The sequence below is a fragment of the Aulonocara sp. 'chitande type north' Nkhata Bay genome, linkage group LG12, assembly GCF_057382095.1.
Source record: "Aulonocara sp. 'chitande type north' Nkhata Bay isolate Kocher_YH1m ecotype deep benthic linkage group LG12, A_spYH_male_GT1.1, whole genome shotgun sequence".
Taxonomy (NCBI): domain Eukaryota; kingdom Metazoa; phylum Chordata; class Actinopteri; order Cichliformes; family Cichlidae; genus Aulonocara; species Aulonocara sp. 'chitande type north' Nkhata Bay.
Genome location: NC_141355.1, coordinates 8,601,617 through 8,625,931, shown reverse-complemented (window position 1 = coordinate 8,625,931; position 24,315 = coordinate 8,601,617). Strand labels below are relative to the sequence as shown.

Here is a 24,315-nt window from a genome sequence, read left to right as displayed (position 1 = left end):
TTATATAGTTCTATATTGTGTATTGTGTATTTTGTTGTACAGTTATTTTATTTTCAACTTTAATTTATATATTTTATCTTATTCTTCCCAGTTAAATTTACCCTTCATTCTAATTTGTGTTGTACAGTTATTTCATTTTTAACCTTAATTTATATTTTATTCCTTCCTAGTTAAATTTACCCTTTTTAATTTTTCATATTTATTTCCTATCTTATTCATAGCCTTTCCTTTTTTGTTCTCTTTAGGTCACGAGCAGTTGTCCAAGCATTTCACTACATATCGTACTGTGTATGACTGTGTACGTGACAAATAAAATTTGAATTTGAATTTGAATTTGAATTTGATTTATGAAAATGCTTTTTTTTTTACATTTCCTATAATTTTACTTTTACTATGAGAATTATTATGGTCAAGACAGCAGGCTGGTTTGAAACCAGTGGGTCTGAGAGGACAGAATTAGTATTCATACCCTTTCTATTACTGCATATGAATGATTTCAATAGCTTACAAAGACAGATGTAAGTCATACTGGAGCTGAAAGCTGTGCGTAGAATTGAAGTTTGACTGAAAGTAAAAAGAAACGATTCAACAGTGATGTTGGGTTTGTGAAAACTGCACAAATTGTAAAGACAAGAAGCAGGGCTTACAGCTGAGGTAGTAGTTTTAGCTCTTATTTGATTAAATCCAAATTTAGTACACAGATACAGTAACAAGCCTCTTCCCATCTGGAATAAATCTTTCATTTCATGACCAGCTATCAGCAAAAGGAAAATTGTTTTTCTGTAACAGGACCAGCCTTTTCAGAGTGACAATCAATGAGTCCTGCATTTGGTGCATTTATAATTCACTAATCTATTCCCCAGTGAGACTGACGTCACTTGTCTGTGTCTTTGTGCGTATGCTTGGTACCGATACACGTGAGCACTATTTCTGGGTTACTTTTATTCCCCACTCACACTGTGTTTGACCAAAGCAGGGCGGTTGCAATTGTTTGTATTCAAATGGCGTTCTGATGTCACAGTACAGAGAAAATGAGATTGGGAAAGATGTAGAGAGTCTGCATTTAAATGTTGTTCAAGATTTATTTCAGGTTCTACAAGGATGCACATAAGCAGTATTAATGCAGGGGTACAGTCTAATAGTACATTATGCTAACCTAATTTAAATATGTTCCTTAATTATGTATCGTCTGGCTTTAGTGGCTACCATTTTGAGTACTTGTATACCTGCTTTTCAGTGAGGATGACTCTGCCCAGCAGCTGGTCCTCCAGTCCTCTCATGGTGACAGTGAAGTCAATGATGGAGGTGCGAGCACTTATTTCAGGAGTGTAAGCCGGGTTAGGCAGCTTGGTGGTCATATACAACCTGAAGCCCTTCATCACATCCACTTCTTTGTCACCAAGCTTCACCTGCAAGAGGGTGTATGTGTGTTATTGTTTAGAATATTAAGTCTTACAAATAACATAATAAAGAGCTCAGAGTTGGAATTACTGGTTGGAGTTCTGGTTTTCCATTGGAAATTAATGTGGGTGTATTTGGATGCTAAAAGTTCATATTTTTAGCATCCAAAAGTGCAGAATTAATTTAGAGTGTTCTCATTTGTGTTTTCAGGAAATTGGAATTGTTCAAATCTTTATTAGCAACACAGAAAAGACATTTGCGCACAATATAAATGTTTTTTCTCCAAAAGCGCAAACCATTTTTTCCATTAAAAACATATGAATGTCCTGTTGTACCCAGAGTCTACTTCCAAAGCTTAATTTGGGGTCGTCATTTAGGCTAATGAAACCAAAACCACTCAAACTGTGATCTGCAATTTTCCCAACTACAATTATCTTCAACATTACATAAAACTGAAGCTGCAATAGAGTCAAAATCGGTGCATTTCGCATCTCAGGAACAGGAAGCACTCTGCAAAAGTATGCTGCAATTTCAGCCTTCATCCTGTAAAATCATTTGATTTTTTTATTTTTGTTTTTTTACTAACATGCCCCCAAACACCCACAACTCACGCAACAGCATCAGGTAGCTCCAGTTTGTTTATTTCGCCCCCCAAAAAATAATATTCATTCAAATCAACCAACATCCCATCTGCACTGGCTCAATGCTCCACAGCCTGAACTCCTTTGCATTAGAATGTGAGCTAATACAGGATACCGAATGCACTTTGTGTACTGTATTTAATTTGATGTTACTTTAACAACTGATTGAGTTCGATTTATGTGGTGAATTTAACTTGTTTGGCATCAACAAAAATGATGGAAATAAAAAAGAAAAGGAAGTTTCATTATGCAACAGAAGTCTGTTAAAGTATCGACACTTGCCCTTGTTCTAAGTGGTGACATATTGAATGTTTGTTTCCCTGAGTATGTCTTAAAATTTTATATTTTATTGTATTTTTTGTTAATGTAGCTTTCAAAACTGTCTGAACACCCAAAGCAGAGTCAAGAGAACCAACTGTGCCTTTTTGACAAGATCTAATGATGCCGACCTTCTATAAAAAACAGCAAAATAAAGGAGGAAATAGTACAATGTACACTGCACAGTGTAAACCCTTTTCCCAGACTTACCAAGTACATTTTAATCTGTCTCAAAAGAATTAATATGATCTAGGAAATGTGGTCTGGCTGCCAATGATACTCATACTTAAAACTCTCTTCTAGTCGACACTACCTGTGCAGTGTCAGCGAGAGAGCTTGTTTTTCTCTGTCTGAGCTAATCAAGCTCTATCAGTCCAGGTGTGACAGCTGGCGTGCCAAGGAGAAGCTGGCAAAGTCTCATCATACTGACCACTAGTCTTTGAACATGCCTGCCAATTTCATACCCTTCTAACTAAAAGTAAAATCTAACACATGGATCTAAGTAGGATTATTTCGTTCTGTGTTGTTACCTTGTAAGTGGAGCCGGTTTTGATGAAGTTTTTCTCAAGTATGTTGTCAAGCGCAGGGTCCAACTCCTCCCCCACATCCTCAATCAAAAGGGGTCGACCAAGAGACAAACTGTCCTCTAGGTGGTTCTTGAAGTACTTGTGATTCAGTGAGGTGATCTGAGATCAGACAAGAAAACACATTTTAAAATGGTAATTGTCTGATTTCAATGTGCAGTTTGGATGACCACCACCACAGAGCCTGATATTGTCCTGAGGATATGAAATAAATGGGCTAAATGTGAGAAGATTTTACAAAACAGACAAAAATACTGATTTTACTGTACGATACAATAACCTTCCTATGTGACCACAGCAGCAATAATATTTGTCTCCAACAGGAGTAGGAGACACATGTGTGGTTTCCTCACTTTTCCTTCAAAGCTACAAAGGTCAGCCTCTATGTGCGGATTCTGACTGTTCAAGCTAACAAAGAATTGCTTTTCAAGTGAGCCATTTTTAGAAAAAAATAAATAAACTTTTTCTAATGATGTGACCTGAAGAAAGGGTTGAAACCTACCGCTGGAGGAAATGTGTCTCCAGGATGCTCATAATGGGATTTCAGAATGCATTCACTCGGCTTAGAGATTGCCCCTAACAGGGTCAGCGACTTTTGCTTAGCTTATTATGTCTGCAGAATTGGTGGTAGTTTTTTTGTGGGGGGTTTTGACATTGTGCTCTGTATACTGGATAGCAGGAAGGACCAAGGGCATTAAAGAATTTAGTACCACAGTTACTAACAAGCAATGATGATCCACAAGGCCAGTAACATTGTGGGGATGGAGCTGCACTCTCTAAATGTGGTGTCAGAGAGAAGGATGTTTTCCAAGATAAGGACAATGCTGGACAATACCTCCCACCCAGTCACAGGAGCACGTTCAGTGAGAGACTGAGATTACCCAAATGCACCACTGAATGACACAGGAAATAATTCCTGCCGGTGGCTCTCTCTCTGTAAAATTCATGAATCTAAACCACCAGTACACACTGCAGTAGTTGCACACACTTATGATCTGCACATCCTATACAGGAATATAAGGGCACTGCAATTTCAGCTTTGTCTATATTCAGTGTTGTCTAATATATTTATAATTGGAGCTATTTTCGTTTATTAGAGCTGTTTTGTTCTATTTTTAAATTAGTATTATTTCATTGGTACTTTAACTTGGTAGTAACTGTTCTTACTTGGAACTGTGAACACACAATTTCCTCTAGGATTCTGATTCTGATATTAGAGGCCACTAAAAATCAAAATGGGCACAGGACATTTGGACTGGTGAAGAAGACTAGGTATAATGCAAAAGGCTGCATGACGGATGGATGAATGGATGCATTCATTTAACTTTTATATGCTTCAGACATTGAAACGAAATTGTAGAAGATAGTTTTGCAAACCTGTAGCTCATTCTTGGCTTCTTTGTTCTTGATCCAGATTTTTCCCTGTGTCTGTGGGTCAATAAGGAGGGGGAAGCGGGCAGCTTTGGTTACAATAATGCCATTGTGAATGGACAGGTCATCATTTGGCAAACCCTGTAAGACACAACATGAATAAATGGTGAGGGTCAATCTTGATGCTTAACAGTATCTCCACCAATGATAAATGGTCCAGCAATCAATGTTTCCTGGGATCCTCGTTTAAAGATAAATAAAAGATATTAGCAGCTACCAGTGCTACCCATCAGCGTTTTAGTAGCACCTATGGTATCAGTTTAAAAATCCTAAATTGTCTGGTTTTCAAGTTATCTGATTTACAAACTGGGCGTCCACACCACCCGGTTGGCGACCCAGCAGACTGACAACAACACCATATCAGCTTTTTACTGCTGAGGGGTAAAAAAAAATATGACTGTTAACATAAACTAACATTTACACAAACGTTAAAACAACTTAAGCTAACAAAAATGTTAGCAATTCTAGTTAGATTCCCATATATTCACAAAACTTATTTCAACTACTAACTACTACATTACTGTTACTACAACCAACAATAATAATAATGACGCTATCAGTTAATTTTTAATTAACCTAATTACCTTATTTTCCGCAGGATTTTAAGGTGCACATAAAATCCTTTAATTTTCTCAAAAATCGACAGTGAGCCTTATGTATGAATTCTGGTTGTGCCGATTTTATGTGGTACACAGCACTCAAAAATCTGTCAAAACATGTTTTAGTACAACTATGTTTTGGTAAGCTACGAAGAATTGATTGTCAGAGCGTTATGACAACCGTAGTCAAGAGCCTTGCGGAACAATCTGGGTCCAAAACTCCTCAGTTTCAGGACAGGTCCCAAAGTCGAACAAACAGTGCGACATCACAGAGAGTTAACTGTCTAAATTCTTTCACATGTAATAAAATGATCAGCGTTGCTGATTTACCAGGTGTAACGATTACGTTTAACATACAGGCATCCATGAAAACAGAATTTATAAGATTATAGTTATAGGTTAGATTAGAGTTATAGGTTAGCAGGAAGTTAGCTCGCTAGTTTCCGTCTAAACATGATATACCATGTTATGACTGAGAGATTTCTGAAAAAAATTAAAACATACAGCTCTGCTATGGCTTCCAGCATAAATGAAGACAGAAAACTAAACAGCAGTGATGCTTGTAGGGTTACTGGGTTGGGCTAGCTGGTATATTGGGTTGGGCTAGCTGGTATATAATGCTGTGCTACATTACATGTGGCATTAATATGTAAAAACATCTTTAATTAGCAAAATAGATCACTGACCTGAAGGTTCCATTCACTAACTGTGGGCGCATCAATGAGCAGTTCAGTCAGATTGAGGTTGTTACCAAACGGGATGTAACGTTGCTTCAGCTCTCGCTGCCAGTCGTTCAGCAGAAGGTTACGAAACTCCTGATTGAAAGGTCCTGAGTAAGAAAGAAAGGCTGTGGCCAGAAGAACATCACCTGGAACAGGAACAAGCGTTGTTACGTGTACATACTTATCAGTACACATCAGTGTATCAGTTACATATTAATCAGATGTGGCACTGCCTATGCACTGAAATGAGAACATGCCTAAATATTAGTGGGGTAATTTTAAAAGTGCAAGAAATTCCATGTCAAACAGTAGCATCACGACCATCCCGCTGATAAATTAAAAACATTAGCATACAATAACGACATGACAGATTAAGGTTATAACTCCAAGTATAACTGCATCATCAGACAGAGATTTTTCACTTCACTGCACATTATTTATCCACAGAACATTTCCCATATCACACAAAGAACTTCATATTATTATGATAGGTATTTGTTATTATGTTGCAGAGGCTAACTCTATGTTTTTGAAACCTGCTGTGAAACCCACCCACGAGCCGTTTGGTTTGGACAGCAAACTCTTTGCTCTGTTCCGTCCATCTCTCCTTCTCGCCAGCGAGACCGCTGATGAGACTGGACGCTGTCTGCATCTTGTGTCTGCAGCGCTCAGCATCCTCCAGCAGCGTCTGATGGGAAAGGGGCCCGCAAACAGGTCAGTAGGTTGATGTGTCTATTTAGCCTTGTGTGTCTGTCCAAGTGTGTCTGCCTCTATCCAAGTCTTATTCCACCATCTGCACATTCGTGGATTAAACCCCTAAAAGCTCATCTCTGTTCATCAGAATTACATACCCATCATCATTATCTAACTTAGTACGCATGAATCTAAGAATATTTGCCTCTTCCCTCAGCTGCTCACCAGCGAACTGCCCCTCACTGCATGCGCAAGCCACACTTTAGGTTTTTTTGCTTGACAGAGAGGGACACAGTGCCCTTCCACACTGCTGAAGTGTGTGCTTTGTTAAGCAGGAGAGAAAAACCGAGGGCTTCTTCTGTAAATCAAGAGGACTATAAAGGAGAGGTGGTGCTGTTCCAACAGGTCACAGGAGAGAAGAAGTAGTGTGATGTGTCAGGAACACAGTGACTTGGGCAAAATAAAGAAAATGCTGGGTGTTAAATCTGTGATTACAAACAAAGCATACAAATGCAGACAGATTAACACGTCCTGGGAAGCTTGTATTGCCCCAAGCTATTGTTGTTAATGTTATCTTCACTTTATCTGTCTTCTTTTGCTTTCCAGGACTCATTTTTAAAAAAATATATTTTACCACTTTATAAAGGGGAAATATTGAAAAAGGCATGTGGCCTGTGCTATGAAGCAGAATTTCATCTTATCCTGGTACTTTCAGGGCTAACCCTGAGTTTTTTGTATTATGAAGGTGGTTTACTTCTTACCGAGTTATATCACCATGGTAAATTATGCTGCAAATCTAACTTGCCTTTTAAACATAATTGAATTAAACACTTGATTACAGTCCATCAGATTCTGTTTAGATCATCAGTATCTTAATGACTGAGCTATGATATTTTTAAGCATGTCTGTTTCCTTCCCATGAGCCTAGTGTTCCCAGTCTTCATCCAGAGAGCCATCTAGATTTCCAGTTCTTTTTCTGTTTTTTGCCTTTTATTGTTTAGTTATGGACTTCGACTGCATTCCTAATAAAGCTTGCTTTCTGTTTTACATCGAGACTTTGGTCTTCACTTGGAGCCACTCCTGTCCATCATCAACACCAAATGCCTTTGCAACGAGCCTTTCAGTCTCACTTTTAGCCCTGGAAGATGAACAGTCTCTGCATCTTAATCATGACATTATAACCTGTTCCCGTCCTGGTCTCTTAATCAGGGAGTCTTGATTCACTTGCTGTTCCATTAAGATGTTACATTTCACATCACAAAGTGTACTGAACATGGGAAAACACAGACCAGATGCTCTCACAGACCTCCACAGAGGATTAACCGGTGTTACTCAGTCACTTCAGTAACTAAGGTTCAGTCCTTTTTTTCCTTTTAGCCAGGCTGTCACAGATCTTATGGTACATTTGTCATACTGTACATACTGCAGTTTATAATAATATTGTTATTACATCAGTGGCACATTGATATTCTCAAAAAACATTTTGCTTTCTTGAAGAACGTGGGAAAAAATATCATGTAACAAATAATAAACACAGTTTATCCCCTATAGTAATTGTTGCACTTTCAAATAAAAGATAAAAGGTATTAAATTCCTATATCAGGAGCAACACACAGGTTTTGTGTACTGAACTAAATTACAGTTGTGTTTTGATGAAGTTGCTGACCTGTTTCTCCATCATTGCTTTCTCATATTCCCCCTGTACCACATCAAGCTCTGCCTGCTTGGCGTCTAGCTCAGCCTGAGCTTTCTGAAGGTCCGCATTAGCTATGGTCAGACGATTCTCCTGCACGGCCAAGTTAGCCTAGAAAAAACAGAGAAAAACAATGAAAGAGTGTGGAGGGGAGAGCTGTGATGGTTTGTTTGTTTGCTTTGTTTTTTGCACATTAAAAGCTTCAGGTAAAAAACAGAGAAAAAGTCATTAAATAGTTAAATGGTTAGTGGGATGCCAGTTTATCTCACAGCATGCGCAACCCACAAAGATTAAATGCAGCAGCCAGCGTTCAACTCTAACCCATGGCCTCAGTTACCAGTGTGCTATCTAATAGAGGCAGAAATGTCTGAAAATGGTTAGTAAGATATTTTAGAAGAATGGACATAAACACTGAAAGAAAGAGTTTGAAGATGACAGAAGTAAGCAAAAAGATAGTTTGTGTATAGAGCTAGGGTTGTAGAGAAAGAAAAGAAAATCCCGTCTCATCTTTCTGCATGTCTGTCCATTCGACTGTATCTCTGTATCCAGCTTAAAGGGAAAACACCACTGGGCTCGAAACCAGAAAATCTGTTTTGTAGGCTGTGCTCCACAAAAGGTCAAAATAAAACAACAGTGCCGAGGGATGTGTATATATGTAGCTGTGTGTGAGTGTGTTTGGAGGGGGATTAGGGAAACAAAGTGGAAGGGAGGAAAAAGAAATTGGTGGCTAGAGCAAAAAGAATAGAATGCAGTTAAGAAAAGAGAGAGGTGTTGAATGAGAACTAACAAGGGTGACAGCAACAGATGTCATCATCAGGCAACATTTCCAAAAGCATAAATGTACACTGTAAATGCCTTTAAATGACTATGACCCATCAGACATTCACAGCAGCTTGTATTTACTTATAGTTAACCGAGTGGGTGATTCTTCAGAAGAATTTTGCCTTTTGTGTTGGTGAAAGCACATGTTACAGCCATGGGTCACCTCGCTCTTTCATCTGGCGTGATTAGCCCTGTCTGTTTTGTATGCTTATTAGCATGTGCAAGCCCCTGTTAATGATTGGTGCCTGGACTTGTCTCTCATCCTGCCTCCTGGCCTGCTCTGCGTTCTCTCACGAATGACTGGACAGTTGCCCCGGTGCAGTGGTTCAACTGGAATACAGCACTAATCACAGCAGCCGCTTTAAAAGAGCTGCCACTTTGCTATTCAGGACAGTGTGAACAACGTGCCATGCTGTGTTTCCTGATTGGCATGAACTAAAGGTTGCTTGTTAGCTAGTTTTGTATTGTTTGTAGCTAACAAGCTTCTGCAAGCAACTCTGTGTAGTGCTTCTCATGATTCTGTAACCTCTTCCGTTGACCAAGCTCGGCACACTCATCCAACTAGAGACACTCAGTTTAGAGGGTGACTAGTTAAGTAAGTTTGTCCCTTTAAAAAATGATAAGTAAAAGAGAGATTAGTTGAAGTAAAGTTCAGTTGCTTCTGGTTAGAAAGCGGTCATTGGCACTGTCTGGCATCTTTATATCCACTTTTCCATTGTGCTTAGACTACATTATCTCTAAACATATTTTCTAAATTTCTATATTTTTTTGACCAAATAATTTTCTGTTTTGGAAGAATTAACTGCTGAATAAGGTAAGGCTGAATATTAACACTTTAGAAACGTTCTAACATTGAAAATGTTAGCTCTGTATTCTCTACTAAGTCATAAGTCCTTTTTCCCCAAAAACAGCCACAGATCAAGAAAATGTTTGATTTAAAGGTCAATCATGGATGCAATACACCGTTTTTCTTTTTGTTAAACACTTTACTTTGCCTTTAGTGGCTGATTTTGCTGATCCATTTAGTTGTCAAAAATGGCACACACAAAAAAATGACAAAAATAAAGATTTAGTATGTTTGTATTTTATCTCTGGGGTAAGCATGAAGGTGAGAGAAGGCTCAGCTGGTAAGCTTTTAGCTTACACAACTTGTGATGCTGTGCAGTAATAATCAAGACTTTGCACATATTTTCTGCAGATATCAGATCTGGGTGTGTGGATTTAATAATTCATAATTAATAATTGAATAATTCACAGGGATTCCAGTGACATAAAGCGAATAAATAGTGCAGCCTGCTGCATAAATAAGCAGTCTTTGAGCACAAGGAGTCTGAGGAAATCCATTTTCAGGCTTGTATCACAAGATTAAAAACGTAAGCCTTGAAAATCTGAGATGCACCCAATGTTTATAATCAGTGGATAAATACTTCTGAATTTTGCTGCACTTCAAACTTCTACCATCAGCAAATTATTGCTGCTGCAGTGTGGAAATGTGCCTTTTTGTGCTTTTGTGGCTTGTGGTTTTTCTACAGAATGAAATGTTTCATATTCATCAGATTGGGAGAATAGTCCAAAAAGTGTGTGTGTGTCCCTAATGTTACACATTTTAGGAGGTGTTTCATAATACATATTTGTAAGGGTGAGTTTAACTTACAGATGCCAATTGGTAGTCAGTGGAATAGTAGATTATTCAGTTCACTTTCTGCTTTTCTGAGGAAGCACTCTACTAGATCTGCAATAATGTTTGTTACCTTCAAGGGCAAGACCTCCTTGTTGATGGAAAAGAAGGAAGCCATGGCTTTGGTCCAGGATGCTATGCCAGCTACATTGCCACACACCCTCTTGGCTGTTTCGATGTTGTAGTCAGGCATTTCGAAATAAGGCTGCAGGAGCTCCACAGTTTCCCTATTAATGCTGTCCTTGGGGAATTGCTTCAGGAGGGGAAAAGAGGCAGAAAAAACAGAATGAGTATGCGGCGGTTTAATCTGGGACTTATTTCAGCCTGTGCATTTAGACAAATGCTGAAAATGCAAAGCTATACAAAACCAGAGAAAATGAAAAAATACATACTGAAAGGGACAAAGACAGAAAATAGAGCATGTACTCAATTGAGACCAAAATTGCATCAGGATGAAAAAAAAACTATTTAAATCAGGGCATCAATGGGTTATGTTTAAAATAAAAGGTGTTTACAAATAAATATTTTAATAAGACATGAACCACTTTTATGGAAGTGCAGAGACTAAACTCTTAAGAGTCTAAGTTTAGCCCTTTCTATTATGTAGAATGTAGCTTTCATTCATGTTAAACATGGCAAATAACACAAAGCATAAATCCTGAATCATGTGTTGAGATAATATGAGCACTTCAGTCTTAACTATATACAAATTAAATAAATGTTACTGCACCTGCAGACTGCCCAGGAAGTTTCCAGCAGTCATGAGTTTTAATGACTCCTGCCATGAAGGAGTGTTGCAGTTCTTCTCTGGGTCAACTTTCACAGGGTTGACCTTCCTCTGGAAGAGCAGCAGCACGCAGTCCATGATCCGCATGATGAGGTGAGGGGGGCGACCGAGTGTCCGTACTGTGGCAATATCCGACGGTTTAATTGTCTATGTGGGCAAAGAGGACAAACGGAGAGCGGGAGAATTTAGAACAGTCATTTACTGTATGGCATGACCCCGATGGGAGAGCTGGAAACATGTGACAAGTAAGTCGAGTAAGGATTTGACGCCAGCAAACTGGACAAACGCAGAGCATGTTAGGAGACGATTAGAGCAGCGCGTTACTATGACGAGAACAAAGGATAAATCATTTGTTTCTCATTACCGTGTTCAAAGAAGAGACAGATACATTAATGAGGATTATACCTAATTCTCCAGTTTCAGAATATAAAAGCAAAGGAGGTGTGCAGAGGGAAACAACACGACGACTGTAAGTATAAACTGTGGCAGAATGAGAGGAGTTCAGGAGAGGGTGACACAGGATTTCCTCCAGGGACTGATTAAAACAAGAGACAGCAGACCAGTAAAGAAAATGTTCCTGTGAGAACTGTTCGGCTGCTTTACTCTCTTCTTATCTTTTCTTGTTTTGCACTTCCCATTTCTGTTCTCTCTTCCTTGCTCCATTTCCACTCAGTGCAAGCCTGAATTTCCCACTAGAGTGTCAGCCACCAGACAGTCTGGGTTATCATGTACTTCTACTTTCACTAGCCTATATCCTCTATTCTCCTACAGCTTCTTATGAAAATCTCTCACTAAGCCCATTGTTACAAAATAAAATCATCACTCCAGTTCAGCAAGAACTACAAAAACTAAACCATTTTATGCTTTACTGTCATCATTAATCCACTGTAACTATTAGCAAATCAGCTCCTTTTGTATGACAAGGAAATTTTATAGAATGGTACCGTTACCTTGAGTTTGCACACACACAAACTCGGTCCTTTTAAAGGCTGGGTGAATATCCAAATTAATCAGGAAACAGAACCGGTCGGTGAATATTTTAATGTGACAGTGTGGTATGAAAAGCCTGAAGAAAGGAAACATGAATTCCTTCAACTCCTCTGCCACTAAAACTGATGTTCTTGAATAAGTTAGAAAATATCTTTTACTTTAATCTCGCTATACTGCAGAACACCAGCAACATTAGGAAGAGTCTTGGGTTGTCTGTTTAGAAATCCGAGGTTTCTATATGCAGTTGCACGATAACATTTTTTTAATGAGGGAATTGCCACAGGAGCTCTGCATGCAACCATCTACCCAGGAGGACAGCTTTAATTACAATGCAGCTAGAGGCACCAGACGACCATACTAAGTTTAGACACACCAGGACAGTAAAGCTGCAGGCAGAAACATTCATACAGCTTCACACATTAAGTCACAGAGGGCTTTAAGTGGCACCCTGAAGCAATACATAGTAAAAGAGCAGGAGAAATCTAAATTGGGTAAATGTAAGTCACACATTAAAGCACAAAAAGACTGCCCTCACTTTTTTAAATATTCAAGTTATATTTTAGGGTTAGATCATGAAGGCAAAAGCAAATATGCTTTGCTTTACTGGATCAAACATGCTTACATTCACCCCCCTAAAGCTGTGACACAGGAAAAACTCTGCTTATGAGTGAAATAATCTAATAGCTACAAGACTCGTGGTGTCTACAAGATGAACTTTGATGACTCTGGTGATCTCCCGCCTTTTTTCACTGGCACTAACATTAGGGTGACATTTGGCTCATGAAAGCCAGTTCAGACAACGATGTCACGTTGCTGTTGAATGATTAATTGCAATCATTTTTCCAGCACATTTTGTAATCTTCAGATCATTTTAATTTGTCTCGTTAAGTGATTTATGATCAACTACCTGCAAAACTAATTATCCTATAATACACCCCCCGGTCCAACACACACACGCACACACACACACTCACACTCACCGCCAATGTGGTACTCAAAAAAAAATACTCAGGTTTAACATTTAAACTGAAATGGTTCGTATAGCATGTTGTGAATCTCTAGCATGGCTATAGGCTCTGAGTGATTTAAAAGAAAACAAACAAACAAACAAACAAACAAAAAAGACGTCTGAACGTAGATATGTCTACCTGAGAAATTTAAGTCTGGAGGGAAGCCTTGGAGGCATGTATTCAACATTGCTGTTTCAACATCCCATACCTGCAGCGCAGCCTCTGCCTCCTCGAGAGCTGGCCGGGCAGCTTCGAGTTTCTCCTCAGCGATGGCCTTGTCAGCTGAAATGCTGTCCACAATGGCCTGCGCCTTGTCCTTCACCTTTTGTACCTCTACCTTCACTCGCTCTGCTGCCTGGGCTTTTACTGTCACCTCCTTCAACACCTGCACAAGAAAACAAACACACATTATAAGTGACAGAGAAATGATTTGAAGCTGGGAGACTTTCTCAGCTGAGAAAAGATCGTAAGTGTGGTTAAGTAGAAAACAGAATGCTCAATCCAATGGGAGATGGCAGATCTGAGCATTTGTAACACTGAAGAGGCTCTACCTGATATAGAGGTCTCTGTATAACAAGAGTGAGTGTTCACGAATGGAGGGAAAAAAAGAGACGGCTTAAACTGCTTCACTTATGCTGAAGCATGACTGTAAAAAATACACATTCGTCCCATTAAACATCTATTTGTCTTATTTCTCTCACTGCAAGAGGGTAATTTTACGCAACAATACAATATTCCCCAAACAATCACTGGAAAGCCTGATTCCCAGCAACGGACACAATAAACACTTCATCTCTTCATTCTGTGTTCACTTTCTTATTAATGCATGAAACTTTATATTAGTGTCTAATACAAACTAGCATGTATCCATTCAATTCTGTTGATTAGTTCATAGACCGTGTTGCTGTTTTAATAAAAATGCAACTAAAAAGCCAGCTGAAGCATTCTGTATGCTTGTTGAACCTTAAACCCACACACATACAAATAAAAATCCCCTCCCTGCCTACAAACGTACCATATCAGCCTTGTCATTGGCAATCTGTAGCTCCTTCTCTTTCACCTCCAGTTCTTTGCTGAGAGCTGCCACTGACACCGATGCCTCCTTCAGCTTTTGGAGACCAGTATTCATCCTGAAGAGGAGAAATTTTGAATACAGTTGATCAAGTCAAATATGATTACAGCAAACTTGTTGCTTCTGTGTACTGTCTGTCTACTATCTGGGTTTCTGTTTGCTTAAATGGCAACACAACTTGCATATGTTATCATTTGCACAACATTGTTGAACTCATTTTGAACAATTTACCTGTTGGCCAAAGTCTGAACTTCAGACCTCTTTTCTTTATAGATGGTTTTGTAGCCTTGAATGAAGGATAAATAAGACTTGGGTGTGACATGGGTGGAGCGTCGGTATCTAAATTCAAACAAATTGGGTTACATTAATACTGCAACATGCTAAATATTATGACAATCATCATGCGTTGCAGACACACATAAAACAATCTTCACATATATGCATATAATCTTCAAACACACATATATATATATATATACATATATATTAGGGGTGCAACGATATTCGTATTGATATTGAACCGTTCGATACAGTGCTTTCGGTTCGGTACGCATATGTATCGAACAATACAACATTTGTAATTTATTTTATCAACTTTCCTTCTGACGATGCTGTCTGTGTGGAGCGCTCAGTGAATCTGCGTTCGACTACTCCGCCTAGGCTGCACTGTCGAGCGCAGATCCACTGAGCGCTCCACACAGACAGCATTGTCAGAAGGAAGAGCGCAGGGCAAGCTAGCGAGACAGAAGTTAAGCTCTCCTTGCAACATGGCAAATTGAACCTCCCCCACCCTCATTCAGATCTGGCGTTTGGAATTATTTTGGTTTTCATGTGACGTATGACCCTGAAGGTAAGCGCGTCATGGACTAAAGTAAAACAGTATGTTGGATGTGCCACGCAATGCTCAATTACATGGGTGGGAGCTAGTGTGTTAGCGCAGTTAGTTCGTTAACGTGTTGGCCGTCTAGCCCCATGCACGGGGCTATCAGGGGTAGCTCGTTAACGGAGATTTGCCGTGTTGTGGCGTTAAGGTCATTTTAACGAGATTAACCTGAAAGCACTAGTGGGAACACAACGAATATGACTGCACATTTACGCCGACATCATCCTAGTGCAAAGACAAAAACAACAAGCATGCTACTAACTTTAGCCGAGTTATTTAGACAGCTGTTAGCACATGATTCTCCTTATGCTGCTGAGAATATAGCCCAGAAGAAGCGGATAGCATAGCTTTTATTTTGGAAAGAGGCATTTCTCTGTAATAAACTCTCTTTTCCAAAGATGAGTGATTCCTCAATCAGATACAGGGCTCGCAATATCGCTAGCCCGACGTCCTGGGGCTAGCGATTTTTTTCAGACGGGCTACCCTGCCCGTCGGGCTATTGTAGGAAGGAAAAATATATGTCAATGCTTTTGCATTCTTTCAGAAATGTAGCTGGGTAATTATGTCATTGGCATCGGTGAGCCACTGTCAATATGTGACATATTGAAATCGCGTTTGAATTTGCGCTTGTTTTTTTGCTTTCACTTTGCAATCTTGCGAACTGTGTATAGAGAGCGACAGCACTGATCTGTGAGTGATGATAATTTGTGCACCAATTCCTCTGACATCGTCTTATTAATCGTTAGCTTACTATGCAAACATGACAAGTGAAATCTCCCGCAGCAAGCTTAAACATGTGAGAGGTTGATCGCGCAGAGAATCGCTGAGCTTATGTGAGTGTGTAAAAGCATTTCAGTTCTGCTGAGCCAAATAAGACAGGTCGGGGTGAAGAAGTGACAGCCAAAGAAAAGCTTACCACAAAACGGAGAAGTTATGACAAATGAGACTATAAGGCAAAAAGAAAGTGCAGCTTTATGGTTTCATGGACAAAAGAATTTCTGTGGCTGCAATATGACGAGCTAAATAACCAGGGCTGCACATAAGTGGTCCGCAGGTGCGCATTCGCTGTCAAAATAAAAAACACGCACAAGGGTTAGGGTTAAATTTAAAAACTGTACTTTTGAGTTAAAATATATATTTATAATTTTAATAAATGACAAATTAAAAAGGCATGAACATTTTTTTGTATCGAAAAAATATCAAACCGTGACACCAAAGTATCGAACCGAACCGTGAATTTTGTGTATCGTTGCACCCCTAATATGTACTGTACCTCTGGAAGTAGTCCACACATTTCTCCGCTACACCATCCTGGAAGGAGCCCATGCACTGAACTACCTCACATTTAACCTGGGCTGAGCAGTCTATGTCATAAACAGACAGGAAGTGCTCTGAAACTGAAGGACAGGAAGAAACGAGACAGGACATTATTAACTGAAGAAAAACCTCAGAGAGCGCAAAGAAAGTCGATATCTTGTATTCATATAACAGCATCCACTTTGAAATAAACAGAGTATAACATGTACCACATACATTTTTGAAAAGAAATGCGAGCACCAGACAGGTCACATTTGTGAAAATAAAACTGTGTGTTAAAAATACCTGCAACCAGTGCATCTTTGGGCCAGCGGCTGAACCAGTCCATGGTGCAACCAGAGATCAGCGCCGGAAACTTCAACGCTCGGTTCCGGAACTTCTCCCCAACAGGGGAAAAGCACAGAATGACGTGGAGATTATGTCGAACTCGTGACATGAAGTAATCGTACAGGTTTCCGTTGGTTGGAGGTCGCCGGGGAAACTCTCGCTTCATGACAGGGATGAGATCATTGAGGATATCATCTATTTCGTCACGGGCAAACAAGTTGGACACCTGAAGGCAGAAACATGCAGTTGTGTCTCTGATATCACAATACTGACGGACCTAACCATAGTTCGCTCGTTTAACACTTTTCTTAATTTCGGCTGTCGTCTCTTACAACTCATGGCCGCAGCGTTTTTTAGCTGATGAGCTGATGGAGCTCCGATGTGTCTCATCCTCCCCTGCAGCCATTCCCAAGCCACACCCCGCCACAATCCATGTACCTGTACTGCTGTGTATTTTAAAGCTCAAACATTTCTACTCCGATAATAGTGCCAACCAAATCTTTTACAGAGTAATTTTTCAATCTGATCTGATCAAAGATTTCCCATACAGAGATCTAGCAGTTGCAGCTTTTAAATGCAGTGATTAGCACTGTCACCTCACAGGAAGGCTGTGGGTGCAAACCTTGGACGTTCTCTTCAAATACAATGGCTTCCTCCCACAGTCCAAAGACATGAATGTTAGAAACATTCATGTATTTCCCTACACAATACTGTGTTTTATTGACCATTTTTTAACATTATTTTAATTGGATCTTCTTCTTCCTCACACTTCACAATAGTTGTCACTTCTTCTTACCTCAACCTCTTTCCTTAGCAATTTCAGTAGAAGTGTATATTGGTTGGCTGATGAACTAAATGTATGTGACTGCTGGCAAAAAATCTTGAAATGGTGAGTTTTAAAACAGCTTGCTGGGTGGGTACAAGTTTAACCAAGTGGATGAAGGTACGAGATTCACTGTTTAAATGTTTTAAGCTGAGTCATTTCTCCAAATCCCCAGTTTCCATTAGAGAGAACATGTAACTCAGATTTAAGAAAGTGAAACAGTGTCATGGGGGACTATGTGGTGTTGTGGTAAGTGTCCCTAACCATCTGTTACTCTCACAAAAAAACAATATCACGATAACAGCTTGCTTTTCCTTTTTGTTTCTCATCTCTGTCACTTTCTCTCACACAGTAAAGAAAAGAAGACAAAAAGATGGGAAAATAAATAATTGAAAGAAGGGAAAACAAGTGGGAAACTAACAGGGAAAAAGCAACTGCATGGCTCTTATCATGGTGTTCCCATAGTGTTAAATGTCAAATCCAATGATATCCACTGACTTCGAACAGTGTAAGAGCTTCAGCTTGGTGAGTGCTGGTAAACCTCACTGGAAGCTTAATACTTGTCACATGAATTGATCTGACTTCTGACCTCTTTTATTAAGTGACTTCCCGAATAACAAAATGTAAATATACGGAGTTCAAAATAAGGGCTTTGAAAGTTGTCTAAATATCCTGTGGTGGCAAAAATTCATACAACCCCTCCCAACTGTGTAAACAAACATGGAGAGGAGGAGAAAAGATGAGAAGGAAAGGGAAGAGAAAATATAACCATCGAGTAGAGAGAAGACAGTAAGAAATGTGCATAAGAACTAGCGGGGAAAAAAATCAAAGGGCAGGACAAAGATGAAAACAAAATTCTGGGAGTGGAGAAAGAGTCTTTCAGCAGATGTAATGAAGAATGCTGTAGTACACAGAGGTGTACTTGTATGTGATTGTCCATTATAGTTTCATTTCATTACAAATATCAAAGAGAAAATAACTGCAACTCGGTCATAATGGTGAGGAAAATACACTTTTAAAATTGCACTGAACTGATACGACTCGTGCTCTCTTAAGATTGCATTCATGAAATGTTTACTGCACTCAAAGCGGAATGCAGTGCTAAAACAAAATGTTGTCTTCTAACATGCTTCTTTATCCTGCTCTTTTCCTTATCTTCTCACACAGGCCTCAAAGGTTTTTCATGTTAAAATAGAGTCCTTTCTCCCAAATGTCACCAAGTAATTGCTTGTTGAGGACTATTGGGATTCTCTTTAATATTTTAAGGGTTTGACCTCACAATTTGAAGCACTTTGAGTAGACTTGTGTTGTAAACTGATGATTTTTAAACAAAACTAAATTAAGCTGACTTGAAGTGAATATACACAGCTATCTGAGCGAGTACAACAGTTTGTAGGTTTTCCAAAACTATGTGTGACTGTTAAATAGCTGGTGCCAGTGCTTTCATAAAAAGATAATATGTGAATCAGACAATTATAGTTGTGCCAAAGAATTCATAAATTGTACAATTTTCTAATAAACACCACCTCTAAGTCCACCTCTCCAGTAACTATAAAGCAATTCAAAGGCAAATTACAAAAATATAAATATAAAATGCATGCAATATAAAACATTAAGTTTGTAAAGCATGCAAAGAAAAGCTGGAGAACAAAGACACCAATGGATTGAAAACTTGCTTAAGGAAGCACCAAGTAGCTTTCTGTACTGTAGTGCCTTACAGACCAATTACAGTAACATTATCTAATATAAAATATCAGTATGAGTCATTCAGATGGACTATCAGACAATGAGACTCCAACCTCTTACTTAAACTTGGAACCATATATTTTTCAACACCAACACTAACTGAGCTCTGTAAACAGTTTTATAAACAGTTAAAGTTTTATGGCAGGCTTACATTTCAGACTTTATGATATAATTTTAGGGGATGAACACAAAACTTGCATTAAGTGTTGAGGAATTTTAGCCATTTAGCAGAAAAGTCAATGAAAAGTCAGTCAGTCTTTGTCCAAACCCATCTAGAAAAGCAAGAGTAGCTTTGGAAAAAAACATTTTAGAGAATATATAACTATGGTAAACCTGTATAATAAAGACAGGAAATAAAAGGTATGGATAACATTTTGAATGCCTTATGAACAGAGACTGAAGTGGCCCAGAATAATCTAAAAGGCCATTTCAGCACCTTCAGCTAATGAGCAATAAAATTTAACAGAATGCGCATTGGTGTCGCTTCCAGTGACGGCATGATACGGCTCAGTACATAATAAGAATAATTACATTTTCTGCTTAAGCTCTCAGCACATTCCATATTTCATTCTTGACCCTGTGATGGCTTTATGGTGCTGATATTATTAAAGTTACTAGCGCTAGCTAGAGGCTGTACTTTAGCCTGTTGTGCTACAGAACAGGAGTTTGAATAAATAGAGTAACTCGTTTTGTTTTGTCTTTTTTTTTTTTTTTTAAATAAAGGTGGGTAATTTCGAGTAACTTTTCACATAATTCAACAAATATCAGAAAACACACAAACTATGTCTGCGCATTTTGCCCCAAAATTCATTTTAGAGTTTTTAAATCAGACATGATGAGTTGCTGACTTGTGTTTTTGGTGAAACATCTTGCAAAACAAACTGAAGTATTCTCCTTTATATTATTCAAAAGTTCCATATAAATACTGCACTAGGCAGTTTGGTACAGTTTAGTGCAGGCTATGCCAGTTACTTTCAAACACTGTGTTGAAGTTAATAGTGACACACTAAGTTGGACTGGTACGGAGCAAGCTGTAGTGTTCATGGTCAATATTAGGCTGCGTCAAGTGTAGCATACATGAATTTCTATTTAAGAAGATGATGAAGATTAGATTCATCTCCCCAAATTCCATCTTTTATACTACCTTTAAAATATCTTGGGGTTAGAAATCGGCCATATAGCTTGTGAAACATGTGCTTATATCTTGTTGACTTCACTTAGCTAAATCCACAAAGAGAAATGGATATCATGGTAGCAACATCACATGGCAGCTTATCAAATAAGACTCTACTAGTGGCTCAAAACAAGTTAGAATGCAACTTATATCTAAGTAACTGTTTCCCCAAGCTATAACTCCTGATTACAAACCATAGGATATACTGTAATATCACCTGAAAAACAACAACAGAGCCAATGCAGTCCATGCACATGCACAGCACTGGATCACTACTGTCTATTAATGATATAAAAGAAGTAGAAACAACCAGATGCCTTTTTAAAGATACCTTAACCTCTCATTGATTATTTAATTTAAAACTATACAACTTTCAAACACTGCACACTGCATATTCTCTTGTTGTTCTGGTCTCACAGCCTTAACTGTGACCCACATTAAGTAGAGGATTACATTACTATGAATACGGATTATTTGGAATCTTTTCTCCTTGTGTGTGCTGCTGACCTCTCCAGATGACAGCACATTATTCATGTACTCCAAGAAGGACTCGTCTTTTATTTCGTTGTCAGTAAAGATGAAGCTGATGCCTTTTCCATGCTGGCCAGCTGTTCTGTACAAACTCTTCAGGTCATCCATCAGGTTGGATGTATTGTATGAGCTGGAAAAGAAAAGCATAAAATAAATATGCACACCCTTTCTTCACTAATAACTAATTTTACAGCTTCTAAAAATCATCCATACGTAGTTAAATGCAATCAAAAAGTGCAGCAGCAGAAAACTAGATCGCATAAAAACTTTAATTCATCTATTTATGTGCCAATTTGCATGAAATTTCTCATGAGATTGAAGCTCAAACTACATTTATTGGTGAGAGCGGTTTAAAAAAAAAAGTGTCGGCGCCCCAGTTTGAGGCTTGGACGATGAAAGTGAAGCACATCTTAGCTTGAAAGTTCACCTGCTTTAGTGTGTGAATGTCAAATTTATTGAATTATAAAGAGGCAGATGAAAAATAAGTTAGAGGGAAAATGGAAGAAGCTGCAAATTGGAGATATTAACTGCATAAACAACATGAGAGAGAAACCACAGATTACTTTCATCTGGTTCTTTAATGATTATCAGTGAGATGAGATACTCCATCCTGTAGTTAATAAGAAATTATAACAACAGCCCTAAGTGGCTGGGAGTTACGCTGTGACTGCCAGACTAGATACGCATTGCTGGTTATTAAAAATAAACACACCTGTTCCCAACTCAACCCAGCAAAAGTGATGAGTTGACCAGTTTGTAAAAGAAGAAATAATATTTGAGGACAAAATAATGGCAGTTTGAGAACAATGAAGCTAGTTAAGCAAGATACAGGTAAAGAGTAACCTCTCCACTCAAGGGAGAAAAGCTGCTTAAGTGAAAAGTAACATTGTGTCAGCCATAAGGATAAAGAGCCCGGACACAGACAGCATGACTACTAGCCACTCAGGGCTGCTGTGATGATAGAAATGCTTCTTTATATGCAGTCTAGTGTGCTTCTAAGAATCCACTGCAGCATATATACCAAAATAAATGCTTTTAAAAAATCTCTAGTAGGAATAATAGTGTTAGGATAACAAAGTTTAAAAGAAATTGTGTACATTAAAGCAACAAGAAAGTCTAAGTTACTGTACAGACAGAGGGAGAGAAAGAGAGTAAATTGGGTTTGCATGAAATAAGAGAACTATCTGTACTGGATGTGCATCTGAAAATCAGTTTTATGTGTGTATCAGAGAGAGCAGATGAAAAAGAAGGAAGGGGACACACAATAGAGGTATCCGTTTTCACCAGGGATAGCTGTGAAGCTAAGAGGACAAACATGTGGTTCATTAATATTAATAGGAAACATTAAAATCTGTTTGGCGAACAAACCGGTGGAAAGTGTGACAATAAATGAATGTAGGGACTGAAGGAGGAAACTACTTGACAGGTTTGGAAGCACGAGTTAGTGATGGTGAGTTAGTATGTTAGTGAAGCCAGAGCTTCTGAGATATCATATAATTAGTATGATATCTGTACCTCTAATGAGAATATACTAGCTGCTGGGCCTGAGAGCTGATAATGCAGAATGTTTCTCATCAGTGACAAAGGTTCTGAGTTTAATGGTTTGATTATAGATGATTATATGATTAATGATTAGATTATAACTAAATCTAACGATTATAAAACAACTTTAGTTTGACATGTTTTGTGAAGAAATTACTCAGAAAAGGAAATCTGACAATGAAAGGTGTTACTACCACTCCACAATCCAATCCTTAGGAGGTTTACAACTTACACCACCCTACCTACATCATTAATAATATTAATATTAATATTTGCCAGCACACTACCGTGTGAGCGTGATCTGGAAGATCTTGTATCCAGCTATGAACGAGGCCAATCTGGTCAGGCTCTGTTTGCCAGAACCCCCAACCCCCACCAGCAGGGCATTACCTCCCGGTGTTCGGATTATCCTCGACACCTACAAATACACACAGAGCTAGAGTCAAATAAGCATGTTTAGATTTGCAGTAAGTTGTAGGCAACAAAAGAAAATAGCAAGCAAAGTAGGAATACATTAAAAAGATAAAGTAGGAATCTGTGTCTGAGTGCAAATGTCTGGGAGTGAGCAACTGTTTGTGAACGCTCCACAATTTATACTCCTTGAAGTAAAACTGTTAGGATATTCCTTGGGCTTTAAGGTGGTCTGAAAACATTAATGGAGGACTTTGAAATGTAAAAACCCTGACTGATGAAAACGTTAGGAAGTGTAGATTATTTTGGTTGGCACAAACACGACAAAAAACTCTTTAGAGTACCTTGACCAAATGTATCATAGCATCCTGAAAGAAGACCATATCCATGCCAGTACCCCTAATACTTTCATTGTAATGGCTTAGGAACATGTTCAGACGGTCCTTTAAAGTCTCAAATGATTCAATAGGCTCGTACACTTTGGGCAAATCAAAGTCTGAGTCTTCTGGTTCTTCCCCTGTGAGGAAAAAAATGAAAGCAGGTCACAAAACTGAGAAAATCTCTTAAATATATATATATTTCAATATAGTCAGACTCAGTAGTACCTGTGGCCTCAGGGGCATCTCGCAAGAAGTCAACAAAATATCTTTCTGCTACATAGTCCACCATATTCTTGTGCTCTTCACCAAGATGTTCTTCCACCAGCTTTGCCAGAGCCTGGTCAAACCACTCCACATCATCAGGCATCGTGAATCGATCCGCTATCACACGCTTGCACTCATGTTTCCAAAGTGCCATCAACGTCTGGAAAATATATGTTACGTTATTTTTCTGTTAGACAGAAGGTAATTAGCTACATGGAATAAAGTAATAATAATAAGTAATAACAAAGTAATGACTGGTAATAGGTAAAAGCACTGGTTATAGTTACTAGTTACTGCAAAACTGTATTACTAGTGTATTATTTGACTTAGGATTTTTAATGTGAAGTCAGACTGTCAGCCGATATTTTTAACCTAGTTATTTTTGACCTCAGCAAGCCTCCTGTGACAGCTCTTGCCACTCAGTTTCATACTGCTGCCACTTCCCCTGTTTGTCACTTACTCAGTCATGCATATTT

General features: G+C 38.7%; 1 protein-coding gene across 1 annotated transcript in view; it reads right to left on the bottom strand.

The window, feature by feature from the left end:
- Nucleotides 1-24,315, bottom strand: part of LOC147316904 (dynein axonemal heavy chain 5-like) — a 70,966-nt gene that overhangs the window by 23,201 nt on the left and 23,450 nt on the right. Inside the window, exons 38-54 of the mRNA XM_086313443.1 lie at nt 23,801-23,999; nt 23,540-23,712; nt 23,072-23,202; nt 21,219-21,372; nt 16,927-17,194; nt 16,598-16,721; nt 14,673-14,780; nt 14,385-14,499; nt 13,578-13,754; nt 11,313-11,516; nt 10,656-10,835; nt 8,056-8,193; nt 6,249-6,384; nt 5,661-5,842; nt 4,322-4,456; nt 2,891-3,046; nt 1,227-1,409 (exon numbers count right to left, since the gene is read on the bottom strand). Of these exons, the coding sequence (XP_086169569.1) occupies nt 1,227-1,409; nt 2,891-3,046; nt 4,322-4,456; nt 5,661-5,842; nt 6,249-6,384; nt 8,056-8,193; nt 10,656-10,835; nt 11,313-11,516; nt 13,578-13,754; nt 14,385-14,499; nt 14,673-14,780; nt 16,598-16,721; nt 16,927-17,194; nt 21,219-21,372; nt 23,072-23,202; nt 23,540-23,712; nt 23,801-23,999 (2,763 nt within the window). The remainder of the gene's footprint in view (nt 1-1,226; nt 1,410-2,890; nt 3,047-4,321; nt 4,457-5,660; nt 5,843-6,248; nt 6,385-8,055; nt 8,194-10,655; nt 10,836-11,312; nt 11,517-13,577; nt 13,755-14,384; nt 14,500-14,672; nt 14,781-16,597; nt 16,722-16,926; nt 17,195-21,218; nt 21,373-23,071; nt 23,203-23,539; nt 23,713-23,800; nt 24,000-24,315) is intronic.